Source organism: Falco rusticolus, chromosome 15, assembly GCF_015220075.1.
Source record: "Falco rusticolus isolate bFalRus1 chromosome 15, bFalRus1.pri, whole genome shotgun sequence".
Taxonomy (NCBI): Eukaryota; Metazoa; Chordata; class Aves; order Falconiformes; family Falconidae; genus Falco; species Falco rusticolus.
In genome coordinates, this window is record NC_051201.1 from 10660099 (window position 1) to 10674548 (window position 14450).

A 14450-nucleotide genomic window follows, 5' to 3' on the forward strand; every position below is an offset into this window, starting at 1 on the left:
AAACTTAAGACTGTTCTGCTTTCTAAGTTGGTTTTACCACAGTGATAGTATATTTCTGACTGTTGTGATACATAATCTGTAATGGTAGTGCTGGAATTAAGACTTCTCTCAGAAGTTAGAAAAGGGAGAAATGCTCTCCACTACCCACACTTTTTTCCTTTTAAATTTGGCCATAATTTCCCTAGAAGGATCCACGCTGGTAACATGATTTTCACGCTTTCTGTCTTTTCCATGGTGTGTTACATTGTGCTTCAGGCTGTTCTCGGTGCCATCAGTCAGTTCCAGGTGCTCTGCACTGGGTCACAGGCCTCCATTACTAGCACTGGAGAGAGATGTGTTTGTACCAGAATTGTTCCAGAGTCCTTACTGGCATGGACTACCAAGAGCAAGTCTTGAACACTTCATTTCAGTGTTGTCAAGAACTTCTTTCTCGGGTCTGTTTTGTTTGTTCCCTGGATCTGGCTCCTAGACTGCTCCAGCTCCCAACCTTATTCCTGACCATACTGCTACCTCCCAGCAGCCTTACGCAGCTCCACAGATCCTGTGGGGCACTAGGCACCGGTTCCCCGCTTCTTTCATCTCACCTCTATATCTCTGGAAGAATTTAAGGTTATTCATGGCTAATAATGTCCTACAGCAACTAACTGGCCATCCCTTCTTTCTGAATATTGGAAGAAATTGGGTAGAATTTCCTATGTCTTTCCGCCCAGATTCTGTTGCCAGTCAGAACTCAGGAGGTAGGGTTAGGCTGTTAGCCCAACTGCTGTTCTGGTAAGCAGGAATTCCTGCTGGCCATCTGCCCCTCCTCCTTTGTTTTTGCTAACATGTTTTGTGAGGGGAATATAATCTCAAAATAGTCTTGATAAATTTTATTGCGTGTACAATTCCCCTGAGGTCCTGTACCGCTCCCTTTAAAAGGAGATAAACAGGCAGTATTGTATATATATGCACAGAATATATGCTTATCTTCTAAGTGTATGCAGAGAAGTACAGCAGAACTGACTTCTGCTATGACTATGCACGGGCATAGTGCTAAAAATAAATCACAGTTGGAAAACGTCAGAAGATTTTACTCCTGTCTACTTAGGCGTGAGTGCTCTGATACTCCGTCTCATCCCAGAAACACCCTGGTGTGAGACTACCACATGCCAAAGTGAGAGAGTGTTAAAGCTCTCCAAGCTTCATAGATTACAGCTCTGTTTTATACACTCCAGCTTCACTGAATACTCATGAGGGGCTCAGTAAAAAAACCAAACTGACCCTGTTTTAAACGCAGATGTCTAAACACTCCTGCCATACGTACTTGAGGCAAAATGTAATTGTGAGCTCTTATTCAATTATGGGCCTATAAATCTGATGTTTGTCTCTATTTTTTAGCTGTTGAAATCAAGAAAGATAGCAGGACATTGAAGTATAAAGAGGCAAATGTCATATGGCAGGATTTTTTTGTGATTGATCCATGAGGTACGTATTATTCACTGATGTAGGGTAAGGTGCAAAATATTCTGTATTAAAATTAAATGCCAAAAGGATTCAATAATTCCACTTGCCAGGTATGTAGCACTGTCTCCAGATTCCACAAGTTTAGTCTGTGTCACTAGAGTAGAAGTTTCCACATTTCCAGAGCATACAGACATACAGATCATGCTTGCAGATCCATACAAAGTATCTACAGGCAAGGCTTTAGGGATCTACAATCCCATCTCTTTATTATCTTCTCATAAGTAAGATTGGCAGAGTTTGCAGAAACTGGTTTGCGCTGGTAATATTTTCAGAATGGCCCCCTCTCTGGGACTGTGGATGGGACATGAGCTGAGACATTTTGCAGAATGTGTACTTGGAGAGTAAAGTAGTGAGTAGAGCAAAGATTAAAGAGTAAAGCTGGGAAAATAGAGTAGTAAATGAAGGGGGAAAATAAAGGAAAAGCAAATGGGAAAGGACAGAGTTTAGTAGAATCAGTAAATATCAGGAGATAGAAAATAAATTGTTTATGGAGGTAAATAAAGTTTGTTACAGCAAAAGTAGAGAGCAGCAAGCAGAGCATTTGACTTTGCAGCAGAGGACCCCTCCTGTAGTTTGTGGGTCACAAGGGAGTCCTGAGGCATGCATGCCCATCAGGATGCAAGCTGAGTCCCAAGCAGGGAATCTTCTAGTTCCACCTCACGTAGAAACAGGTTTCCCGCGCCAGGAACCAAAGCAGTCCAGGGTAAGTGAGGACAGTGGAAGAATTTGCAACAGCATTCAAGCAAGCAAACAGGAGTGCAGAGTTTACTACTACTTAGTACTTCTGCCCTTGGCTTCTAGCAAAACTTTGTCACAGAGACAAAGATGGGAGATAACTTATGCTAAACTCCATCACTCGTACTCCAGGCACCTGTTTCCACTCATTGCATTTGACAGCACATACATCTATCAATACAGTATAGACTGTACATTCATAACAGTGCAGACTAATCACAGACCAGTTTTATTGACCTTTAGTGTCATGAACTTCACTCGAGAAACAAGAAAAAAGTCTTTCAGAGAACACCTATACAGCTATAAAAATTTGACGATGAAGTTATTGTCCACATTATTTTCTTAGAAACTCAATGTACAGTGTTATCCCATTTGCCAATGTATACTGTGCACTAACCGTACACTCAGAGATGGCTGCTATGCACACTAGCATAGCATTGGCGTTGTTAAAGTGTAGCTGCTGCAGTGCAGAGCTTGCTCAGTACAGAAAGCAGGAGTCCGGATCAACAGAGCAAATGCTCAAGATACCCAGCATGTGCTGAAGGTGTACCTGGCCACAGCTTGCTCTCTGAGCAGCTGGGTTTAAAGTTAACCGGGATTTACTTATAAGGGCTGTAAATCACACCTGTGCAGATATACTTGGGAAGATTTGGGATGCAGGACACAAGCACAGCCGTAGTACACAGGATCACTAGATGTACAATAGCTGTGTTGAACTAATGTAATGACTGTGGGTCTTTATGACTCAGCTGAAATCAAAGGTGCAAGCAGTAAATCAATCTATAGAAAAGTTGTCTCTGCCAACTGAGAATTCACATGATATAAAACTGCATAACAGCCTTTCTGGGGGAAGAGCTACTGAGCCTTGACAAACAAAAGAAGGTGGAGCCCACTACCACAATCTCTTCGTTCACATAGGCAGAAAATCTCTTTTTTTTTCTCTTCAGCTATCTCTTCCCTCTCTTTCATCTCATGCTCTAATGATAGATGTGAGTTCACACAGTAGTTCATAAAGCCTCCTGATCTTTCAGGGGTTTTGAACGTATAGTTACCACTCAAATCCTTTAATGCTGTTCCCACACTACAGAAGTTGGATAATCATCTCTTTAGTGTTGCAAAACTTATGTGTTGCATTAGATGCCAAACAAACATCCCTGAACACACAGGACTGAGTGACATGTGGGATAACCATCCAGCAGGAAAAGCTAAGATTTTTCTATTATTGTTTTTTAAAAAACATATAACTTGCATAACAGTAATACTCAGCAGAGTATATAAGGCGACAGGCTGAGGAGAGGACTATGTGACCAGCTTGCAAAATGGCAGCTGGAAAGGACACATCACTGCTGTCATTGATTCTCACCGTTGGAGTCACAGCGCTGGTAGCTACTGGTAAGCCTCAGAAGGGTTTTTCCCTATCGCTTTCTGTAAGGAAATAGAGCACATGTGCAGCTTGCTCACCTAGGGGAGCCCCTTGCTGCATAGAAATTAAGTCTGAATAGCAAATAGTTCTTCATTTCTTTTTGTGATCTGCTTTCAGTCATTTGTCATGTTTGCCTTTTTTGCAAATAGCAAAATCAAATTCCTGTCCCAAAATCTTGTCTGATCTGAGGCGGGTCAGGCCACTGTACCACATTTGTAATTTGGTACTGAGAACTTTCAAACGGATCTTAGAATGAATCTTACCTAAATGTTAACCGTATTTGTATATGCCATACTACTTTCAGGTGTGTTAGAATTTTTTTCTTTTCGCTGTACATACTGTCAAGGGTCCAGAATATATTTCATGTGTTCACAGGTCTTTTCTTAAAAAGAAAATACCTTTTCTTAATGAGAGCAATCTATTGGACTTCTAACAACCTGGATCAAAAAGGTTTAAAGTCTATATGCAATTACCCATATTTGTGTATAGTGAGACAATACATATGATATACCTGAGGGAGATTATACATACAAACCAATTAAATTGAAGGCTGAAATAATGTCAGCTATACTGATTAGAGTTTGTTGAAGCCTCATGCGCGAAAATGAATTGTTTAAGTGAACAGAAGGTGTATATTTAAGTAGCTAAAGCTCTTAGAAATCTAGCAATTATTTACAAATAGACCAGTTGTGTGACTTTGTGCTCACATTCCCCAGGACAAAAAGCAGAGCAACCAGAAGTGATGACCAACTATGGGAGAGTACGAGGGTACCAATTCAAAGTAGACGCTGCTGGGAGGAATGTAAATGTCTTTCTGGGACTTCCTTTTGCTAAGCCTCCAGTTGGACCACTGAGGTTTTCTGAACCCCAGCCACCCGAGCCATGGAAAGGTGTCAGAGATGCCACTTCCTACCCACCAATGTAAGAAACCATTGAATTTTTTAATAATTTTATATTATATGCAATGCCAGGACACTGATGTACAGGGAGCATTTGGCCATTACTTAGCAATGTTTATAAACTGTGTAACTTTGGAGCAGAAACAGAAAGAAGCCGAGGAAATGTTGGAATGCACTATTAGAAGAAACAAATGCCAAGGGAGTCACATGCTTAATAGGACACATAAAAAATGCAGACCAATTCTAGCCTATATTGTAAATGTCTTACTCCATTTGTACTGCTGCCCTTGTTTAGTGTCTCAAGCTTAATACCTGCCATTACAATAAAAAAACCTGTTGAAGATGTAAAAATTAATTTGCATTTTCTTTTAAGCAATTTATAGCCATATGTATTTTCAGGTATATTCCTGTAATATTTTGAAACATGCAAAATTATATCTTCATGTCACTGTGTACTGCTCTAGACTGTGGCTCCTTTTCATGGATCTCCTTAATGCCATGTCAAAGGAAGAAAATATATTAAAAATGAAAATAATATTTTATGTTTTCTGTCGCCAACCATGTAGAAATGTATTAGAGCTTGCTTTCTGGTTTGCACTTGGTTGTGTAAGTACAGAAAAGCTACACTTAGTAGCTCTGAGGTTTTAGTTATTTGTTGTTTATTTGCTTTTTAGTTATTTGTTATTTAGTTATTTGTTTAGTTATATTGCTTGTTATTTTTTCATTTATTCAGGTGTCTACAGGATAAAGAACTAGGACAGTATTTTTCGGATGTTGTTACTAATAGAAAAGAGAATGTTCTTCTCCAAATGTCTGAAGATTGCTTATACCTAAATGTGTACACACCCGTTTCTACAGGAAATCAGGAGAAGCTGCCTGTAAGCAAAACCATTACAAAACCACTAGCAGAATTGTTTTACAGCAAACCTACAATTTGTGCTATATGCAAACTTAAGGTGCGGTTTTGCAATGATGCTCAAGTTACATGCTTTGCCCCAGTAAATGTTTGTTTGAGAGAGACAAAATCTGATTTTACAAATAAAATTTTATTGACATTTTAGCTAGGTGATGTTTGATTTCCTCTAAATAATCTGTGAAATGTCACAGGGCACTGGTATAATGTAAGTATTTAATCAAACCACTGCCATTTTGTAAGACTGCAGGCCTCATATTTAAAAGACTTCTACCATTTGTGACATGTAATCTGAAAGAGTCAGGAGTGAAACAGTACCAAATACTGTATTTTGTTTTATATTTAGTTTTTATCACTGGAAGCTGTTATCTGTGCTGGATTGTTCTTTGTTTTGTTTTTCCAGGTCTTTGTATGGATACATGGAGGTGGATTCATTTTTGGAGCAGCTTCATCATATGATGGTTCAGCATTAGCAGCCTTTGACAATGTGGTGGTTGTAGTAATTCAGTACAGATTAGGTATTGTCGGATATTTTAGGTAAGATTTTATTTCAGGTTTTGCTAAGTGATTTCCAAAATTATGTGTGCAAAACCTTTGTGAAGAGATGTGCAGAATACTTTCTTGTGCGAAGAAACTATACATTGCTTCATTACATATGCAGTAGTTGGGAACAATTTACAGGTCCCAAGTCAGCTTCCAAGTCTGTTCTTGTTCATCTGCTACTCTCATCTCAATACTTTCTGAGACATTTAGTTTTCAGTTGTGTAGAGAAGCTCTGTGTAGAGAATGGCAGCTGATTTCTTATACCACAGATTTTATTTTTCTCTGCCTTGTTTCTTGCACTGAGTATTTAAACAAATCTATTCTTTCTCTGCAGCACTGGTGATAAGCACGCTCGAGGTAACTGGGGGTATTTAGATCAAGTAAGAGCTCTTCAGTGGGTTCAGGAAAATATCATATATTTTGGAGGAGATCCGGGATCTGTCACTATTGCTGGAGAATCTGCAGGAGGAATCAGCATTTCTGCTCTTGTAAGATCATAGTAATATTGAATTTTAATTACTTAGGGAAAAAACCACTCTCCGCATTAATTTTTAGTACCTGTATGAAAAGTCAGTGAGGAAAAAAGGGATGGTTTTATAGTAAATGACACATTACTTTGTTCTGTAATATAACAATACAGCCTCTGATTGATGAAAATATTCTATTCATGTCCAAATCTTGTAGTTCAGACCCAAAATGTTATTCCTTATCTACTAAATTAAATTCTGGGGTGTTTTTTTTTCCAGTGCCACAAAAATTTATATTTGTCAGGAAAGTCCTTTAAGAGGATGTATTGCCCATTCCCTGTTTGCTTTGACAGTCACTTGCACAAACTAACCAAGGCAAATAGTCATGATAGAGGAACCAGATGTGCATTTTGTGACCCAGTTGATTATGTCAAATTTTTACATCAACACTGAACACACTGGTTAAAAGGTTCTTCAGTCTCTCACAATTTGGTAGAGATCCCACAGTGAAACGAGTGTTCAGTGATACATGTGATAACAATTCCTATTTCCTAAGCTCCTGCTCTCTGGCCAACAGTTCTTTATTTCCCTTCTGTAACACAGCCACACTATCTTGGACACAGTTATATTTGATCCATATCTGGCTTGCAGTGTAGTTCCATGAAATCTTGGAAGCAAGGTGCTATGGGATGGGAAAAAGCTGGCATAAGCTCCTCATCTCCGAGCTTGTGGAGGAAAAGAAGGTTATCAGGGTTAGTCAGCATGGATTCATCAAGGGGAAATAGTCATGCCTGACTAGCCTGATAGCTTTCTCTGATGGAATGACTGGCTGGGTAGATGAGGGGAGAGTGGTGGATGCTGTCTGCCTCAACCTCAGCAAGGCTTTTGGCATTGTCTGCCATAACATCCTCATGGGCAAGCTCAGGAGGTGTGGACTAGATGAGCGGACGGTGAGGTGGGCTGAGAGCGGGCTGAATGGCAGAGCTCAGGGGGCTGTGATCGGCAGCAGAGCCCAGCTGGAGGCCCGTGGCCAGCGGTGTTCCCCAGGGGTCAGCACTGGCTCCGGTCTTGTTCAACTTACTCACCAGTGACCTGGGCGAAGGGACCGAGGTGCCCTCAGCATGTTTGCTGATGGTACAAAACCGGGAGGAGCGGCTGATGCACCAGGAGGCTGCGCTGCCCTTCAGCCAGACCCGGGCAGGCTGGAGAGCTGGGCAGAGAGGGACCCCATGGGGTTCAGTAAGGGTAAGTGTAGGGTCCTGTCCCTGGGGAGGGACAGCCCCACACACCAGTACAGGCTGGGGGTGACCTGCTGGGGGACAGCTCTAAGGAGAAGGACCTGGGACTGCTGGGGGACAGCAAGTTGCCCCTGGGCCAGCAGTGTGCCCGGGTGGCCAAGGAGGCCAGTGGGATCCTGGGGTGCATGAGGGGGACCGTGGCCAGCAGGTGCAGGGAGGTGATCCTGCCCCTCTGCTCTGCCCTGGTGAGGCTGCACCCGGAGCGCTGTGTCCAGTGCTGGGCTCCCCAGTCCAGGAGAGACAGGGAACTGCTGGGGAGGGGCAAGTGGAGGGCTGTGAAGCTGATGAGGGGACTGGAGCATCTCCCTTATGAGGAAAGGCTGGGAGAGCCGGGCCTGTTTAGCCGGGAGAAGGCTCAGAGGGGACCTTATCAATGCATACAAGTGTCTTAAGGACAAGGGTCAAGAGAACAGGGCCAGGCTCTTGTCAGTGGTGCCCAGCGACAGGACAAGGGGCAACGGGCACAAACTGCACCACGGGAAGTTCCAGCTGAACATGAGGAAGAACTTCTTTACCCTGAGGGTGACAGAGCCCTGGCACAGGCTGCCCAGGGAGGCTGTGGGGTCTCCTTCTCTGGAGACATTCAAAACCCACCTGGACACGACTCTGTGCAGCCTGCTGTAGGTGACCCTGCTTTAGCAGGGGGTTGGGCTAGATGATCTCCAGAGGTGCCTTCCAACCCTGACCGTTCTGTGATGCTGTGATCCCTGACAGTGCTGCCAAATCCTTTTGCATAGCTGAACTATGATCAGAGGATACAGTCTTATGACATTTCCTTTCAAAACGTTTCAAATGGCAATCCCTAATATTGAAATTCTAAGACAGTGATCAGAACATCATGCTTATCATGCTTGTAATGCTTGTTCTTGCTTTTTTACAGGTCTTATCTCCCCTGGGAAAGGGCTTGTTCCATAAGGCCATTTCAGAGAGTGGTACTGCAATCAGGGCTTTGTTCACTGACCATCCTGAGAACGAAGCACAAGTGGGTATTTTGTAGTAATTTTCATTATTTTTCCAGATAGTTTTGCATATCTTAAACTGTTTATTCTAAAATGTAGAAACAGATTTTTTTTCTTATGAAACTGCAACCACAGTCATTAAAGACAGTATTTCTGTGTGCAGACAATACATGTTTAATGGTGCTTTGCTTTTCAAATACCCAAATATTCATATATGTTTGAATAAAAGCAAAAGACTAAGGAAGCAAAGAGAGAAGTCAGGGAAGAAGTGTGGAATGTAAAGGAATACTATAACATGTACTGTCTTCAAGAAAAGTTGAGCTATAATTTTTGGCTGGAAAATGGCACCAGATTCTGATTACTATTCCCCTCCTGTTTGATGCCTGTTGTGTGCAAATAAATAAAATCTTAATCGATTTGTTTATATTTGAAAATAAGAGCTGACTTCAACCCAATATTTTTTTTCGACTACAAGAAACGGCTTCCAGGAACCTAGAGTCGATAATCTGGGATATAAAAGAGACAACATTATAATGAGCTCTGCCTGTCTAATGAGAGCTGTTACTCCACCCAAAAAGACATCATCAGGAATGGTATAACATGCTCTTTTTACCATTTGAACATGAGGAAGAACTTCTTTACCCTGAGGGTGACAGAGCCCTGGCACAGGCTGCCCAGGGAGGCTGTGGGGTCTCCTTCTCTGGAGACGTTCAAAACCCACCTGGACACGACTCTGTGCAACCTGCTGTAGGTGACCCTGCTGTAGCAGGAGGTTGGGCTAGATGATCTCCAGAGGTGCCTTCCAACCCTGACCGTTCTGTGATGCTGTGGTCTTCGTGGTTGTATTCTGACTGTGCATCACTCACTCCTTTTTGTCATCCTGCCTTCTCAGCCCAGCATGTTATTTACCAGAATGACTATCTTATTCTGTTTCTGTATCAAAATATTTTGGAGGCATGTATTTTGTCCTTCTGCTCAGCCCACAGTGTGAAGGGTTATGAGGGCTTCTTATTTTCTACCTCTGCAGCTAGAACATGGCTGGCTTCAGTGATCCTTGTGCAGAAGTTTAGACAGCCCCTACTGGACTCTCCAGTCTGGTGGCACATAGAGCCGTCCATGGGAAGTACATGAAAAAGTGAGTGTTTGTTTTTATTGATTGCAGAGAATTGCTTTTGCTTCTGGCTGTGGAAAATCCAGTTCAGCTGAAGTAGTTGAATGCTTAAGAGAAAAAACAGAAGAAGAGATAGTACAGATAACACTAAAATTGGTAGGTGAAATTATACTTCTTGTGTTTAAATGACATTTCAAATTTTATCATAATAGAGTATGCTATTGGTGTGCTGTAATATTAAGAGAACTTCAAATGAATGTGACTTTCTTGTCAGGATTTGGCAACCCTGCCGATATGCTATACCTCGCTTGAAAAATGCGAACAGGTAATTTCCCTTTCATTCTACATGGACTTTGAACTATTTGTGTTTTGGTGTCATGCTGTACCAGGGGAAGGAAAAACGTGTAGGAAATGTTAGTTTCTCTTGGAGAACCTGAAAATTAGTTAATATAATAAACTATGTCCTACTTAATATTTCTTATCACAGTGCTGGATCCCATGTTCCTTTGTAGTTTCAACACAGAAATTGTTTTTTTCCCCCACTGCTCCACACATCCATAACAGGATTGAACTAAGAAGAGATGTAAATTGAACATCATCATCTATCTTTCACAAATGGTAAAAATATAATGCTAATCTTCACAGAATCTTCTGCCTAGAGCAGAAAATATGTCAGAGAAAATTTAGAGATGGATTGAATACTGTTATTTTTAATATTTTCACTTGACACTTCATTTGCTTTGCTTTGGAACTACAGTAAAAATCTGAAATTTTTTTCTAGAAGCAAAATTCATGTATTAATGAAGCTGTTTGTTTGGTTTGGGTTTCTTTTGTCCAGCGTTCCCTGTTCATCAGCACAACTATAGATGGTGTATTTTTTCCAAAGAGTCCCAAGCAGTTACTATCTGAAAAACTGATCACTGCAGTCCCATATATAATAGGAGTAAATAACTGTGAATTTGGATGGGCAGTTCCTACAGTAAGAGACTTACAATGTTGTTATTTATTTTTTGTTATATTTATTTATTTATAACATTTTGTTAATGCAGGATTTTCTAATAAATATGCTTCTCTGTATCATGCAGATAATGAAATTACCTCCTTACACAGATGGTCTGGACACAGATGTTGCATATCAAGTTTTACAGAGCTTCTTATCATCCTCATTTCAGGTAAGACACCATTTTCAGAATAAACCACTGCTGCTTCTTCACCAGCCTGGTTCTGTGTTGTACTCCTGGAGGGGTATATTTTAGAGGCAAACTTTGTTCTGTTTGACAGCTTCCTACCATGGGGCAGTAATGGGCAGCAAACACAGTATATTCCTGTTGCCACTAGCGACTGAAAATGCCCTCTGGATTTCTATCCTAAATGCCCCTCTTTTTAAAAAGGAGTTCTGTGGAAATCCATGAGTGATTCAGGTACCTAAACATAGGTCTCCTGTGACATTTTAGATACCCTAGGTTATCCAAGACATGCATGGTACCAGCAGGTATGACACAAGTCCTATAGAACAAACCCTTCTGAAGCAGAAGCTGGAGAATAGAAAGTAATAACTTGAGATGTTTAAAATGGCACTGAGACCTACATTCAGGTTTCTTGAGGTTTTGCTTCCCTGTAATTTACAAACCTCTTAACTTTCTGGTTCCTTTGTGCTCTCCTGAAACTACTAGAGAAAATTGCAGATTACTAAGTAAGAATTAAGGACTTTATAAACATGGCTAGTACTCGCAATGGATCATTCAGTGTCACAGACATCCATTATGAACTCAGAATGGCAGAGCCCAGGCTTGTTCTGAAAGGCAGTAAATTATGGCCACCTACACCAATAAATGAATGTTATGAAATCCAACATGATTTCTCTGATGAGGGTTATTTCCACAGAACTGAGAACAGACTACCATATGTATTTATCAGCATCACTGACTGATGTTTATCTAAAGATCAAAGATCTTTAGATCTTACAAACCTCTTTTCCCTGAGAACATCTGTATCTGGGTAGCTGTGTGACTCCCAGTTCTGAGCTCTGAGCCACACTCTTACCCAGCTGAGGATTTTCTCTGAAAGAAGGTAATGTTTGGCCAGGGATGTGCAGATGGTACACTCAGTGCTGTTACTCTTTATAATATTCATCAACATTATAAGAAGTATTTTTATTGTTCATGTTCAGGGTGTTACTTGTGAATTTGTTGATCAAGTATACAATGAATACATAGGGAATACAGGAAACCGTACTCAAGTGCGAGATGGCCTTTTTGATGCAATGGGAGACTCCTTGCTTGTGATTTCAGCCGTTGAGGTGGCTAGATACCATAGAGGTAAGTCTCTAATTCAGCACCTATTAGAAGAAATGTAGAATTCCATCCTGGGGTGTGTCTGTGGACAGTATGCATCACATGTCATTATCCAAGAACTGAGAGTGTTTTCATTGTATCAAAACAGCTTGTGATGAAAGTTTATCACGTTTGGTGGCAGGTATTTTCTCAAACTAACACCCTTCTGTTTATTTTCTACTAGATGCTGGCAACCCAGTCTACTTTTATGAATTTCAACATCGACAAAGTTCAGCGGCAGGTGTTGTACCAGACTTTGTAAAAGCAGATCATGCAGATGAGATTGCCTTTGTCTTTGGAAGGCCGTTCTTAGCCGGTGATGTATCCATGCTTGCTGAAGTGTTCTTTTCAAACATCATCTTAATCATTTTGCTTACTGGAGGGCTTGAGAACAGTTTTTCTGTCTTAGAAACACTGGAATCAAGATAAACACTTTCTGTCTTTAGTACTTATCATTAAATCATTCATCTGCAGCTCTCTCCTAGATCTCTGCTCAGGTAAAACTCACATAGCTCAGAGCAACAACTAGAACTGTTTACAGTCTGTTTGAATTCATATATAGCTGCTACTTTTTTGATTATTTGGTTTTTTAATGTTGCCATTTCATCTCTGACTTCGCAGGGTATACTACAGAAGAAGAAAATAAACTTAGCAGAACTGTTATGAAATATTGGACTAACTTTGCTAGAAATGGGTGAGAATCATGTTAATTACAGCTCAAGTTCTGTCTGTGCTGCCTGAAACATACTTATATGCCTGAAGCAATGCTTATATGGTGGTTCCTACAAATTTGGCAGAATTTAAGATAAATATTAAATCATTTTTGTTCTTAATGATTGCAAGAAAAACCTTTTAAATGAACCTGCAAGCCAAAAAAGAAAAAAAATAATCCAAGAGCTACTTCTCCATCTGCAATGGAGTTTTAGATCCAAAAGTAATGGCAATTATTAATTTTTTGCTATTCCACTGTTGAGCGTTTTGTTAAAAAATATCCAACTATTCAGATACTAAAATCACATAATCTGAGCTTGTGTTGTTAGTTTTCTGAAATTCTCCCAACCTAAGCAGTCAGAGCACAATTGATATGCAAATGGAAAACTAACTTTTCATCATGTTATTTCCAGAAATCCCAACGGAGAAGGCTTGGTCCATTGGCCTCAGTATGATCCGGATGAAGGATACCTGGAAATAGACCTAGTGCAAAAGGCATCAAAGAAATTGAAAGAACGCAAAATGGAGTTTTGGGCACAGCTCACAAAACAAATTATGAATGAAAGGAGAGAACACACAGATTTGTAGGCGTTGTGGAGGGTATGCTTTGCTTTTAAAACCCAAAGTGAAGTCACACAAAATTCATTTGTCAGGATGCAGAGTTTAATAATCAGCTTCTGACTCGGTATTATGTCATCTATTGTCATGATCACTGTCCTGGTTTCAGCTGGGATAGAGTTAATTTTCTTCTTGGTAGCTGGTGCAGTGCGGTGTTTTGGATTTGGTGTGAGAACAATGTTGATAACACACTGATGTTTTTAGGTGTTGCTGGGTGATGTTTATACTAAATCAAGGACTTGTTGGTTTCTTGGGCCCTGCCAGCAAGAGGGCTGGAGGGGCACGGGACATTGCGAGGGGACACAGCCAGGGCAGGTGACCCAAACTAGCCAAAGAGGTATGCCATGCCATATGACGTCATGCTGAGTATATAAACTGGGGGAAGAAGAAGGAAGGAGGGGAAATTTGGCATTATGGCATTTGTCTTCCCCAGGCACTGTTACACGTGATGGAGCCCTGCTTTCCTGGGGATGGCTGAGCACCTGCCTGCCCATGGGAAGCAGTGCACGGATCCCTAGTTTTGCTTTGCTTGCGTGCGCGGCTTTTGCTTTACCTATTAAATTGTTCTTATCTCAACCCTTGAGTTTTCCATTCCTTTCTGATCCTCCTCCCCATCCCACTGGGTGAGGGGGAGTGAGCAAGCGGCTGCGTGGGGCTTGGTCGCCGGCGGGGGGGGTCGCGCTGCACCCGCGCTTCTCTACGACCTTCGCCCGGGCCCGGTCCGGGGCGCGCCTTCACGCAAGGTCTCCGGGATTTTGGGGCGCCTTCAGCCGGCGCCTCCCGCCGCCCCCCGCACGGCTGCTCAGCACCGCGCCGACACCGGAACCCTGCGGCTGCCCAGCGCCCTGCGGGGGGCACGGACCCGCCGCCGCCTCACGGGCACGGCCGCCGGCCCCGCGAGCATGCGCACAGGCGCGTCCCCGCCGCTCGGTCGGGC

The 14450-nt window shown here is 41.8% G+C and overlaps 1 protein-coding gene across 1 annotated transcript; it reads left to right on the top strand.

The window, feature by feature from the left end:
- Window positions 1-6: 6 nt before the first annotated feature.
- Window positions 7-13681, top strand: LOC119157675 (fatty acyl-CoA hydrolase precursor, medium chain-like). The gene is made up of 15 exons (XM_037408777.1): window positions 7-1464; window positions 3495-3630; window positions 4378-4582; window positions 5294-5438; window positions 5877-6010; window positions 6351-6504; window positions 8662-8763; window positions 9903-10007; window positions 10126-10176; window positions 10690-10830; window positions 10937-11023; window positions 12022-12169; window positions 12369-12500; window positions 12806-12878; window positions 13309-13681. Exons 2-15 carry the CDS (start codon window positions 3558-3560, stop codon window positions 13481-13483), a joined length of 1725 nt encoding a protein of 574 aa, XP_037264674.1. The 5' UTR covers window positions 7-1464; window positions 3495-3557; the 3' UTR covers window positions 13484-13681.
- Window positions 13682-14450: the final 769 nt, after the last annotated feature.

Coding starts and splice junctions, on each gene's coding strand:
- LOC119157675 (XM_037408777.1), top strand. CDS start 3,558: ATGGCAGCTGGAAAGGACACATCACTGCTGTCATTGATTCTCACCGTT. Junction 6,011..6,350: donor GGTATTGTCGGATATTTTAG/GTAAGATTTTAT, acceptor CTTTCTCTGCAG/CACTGGTGATAAGCACGCTC. Junction 10,008..10,125: donor TACAGATAACACTAAAATTG/GTAGGTGAAATT, acceptor CTTTCTTGTCAG/GATTTGGCAACCCTGCCGAT.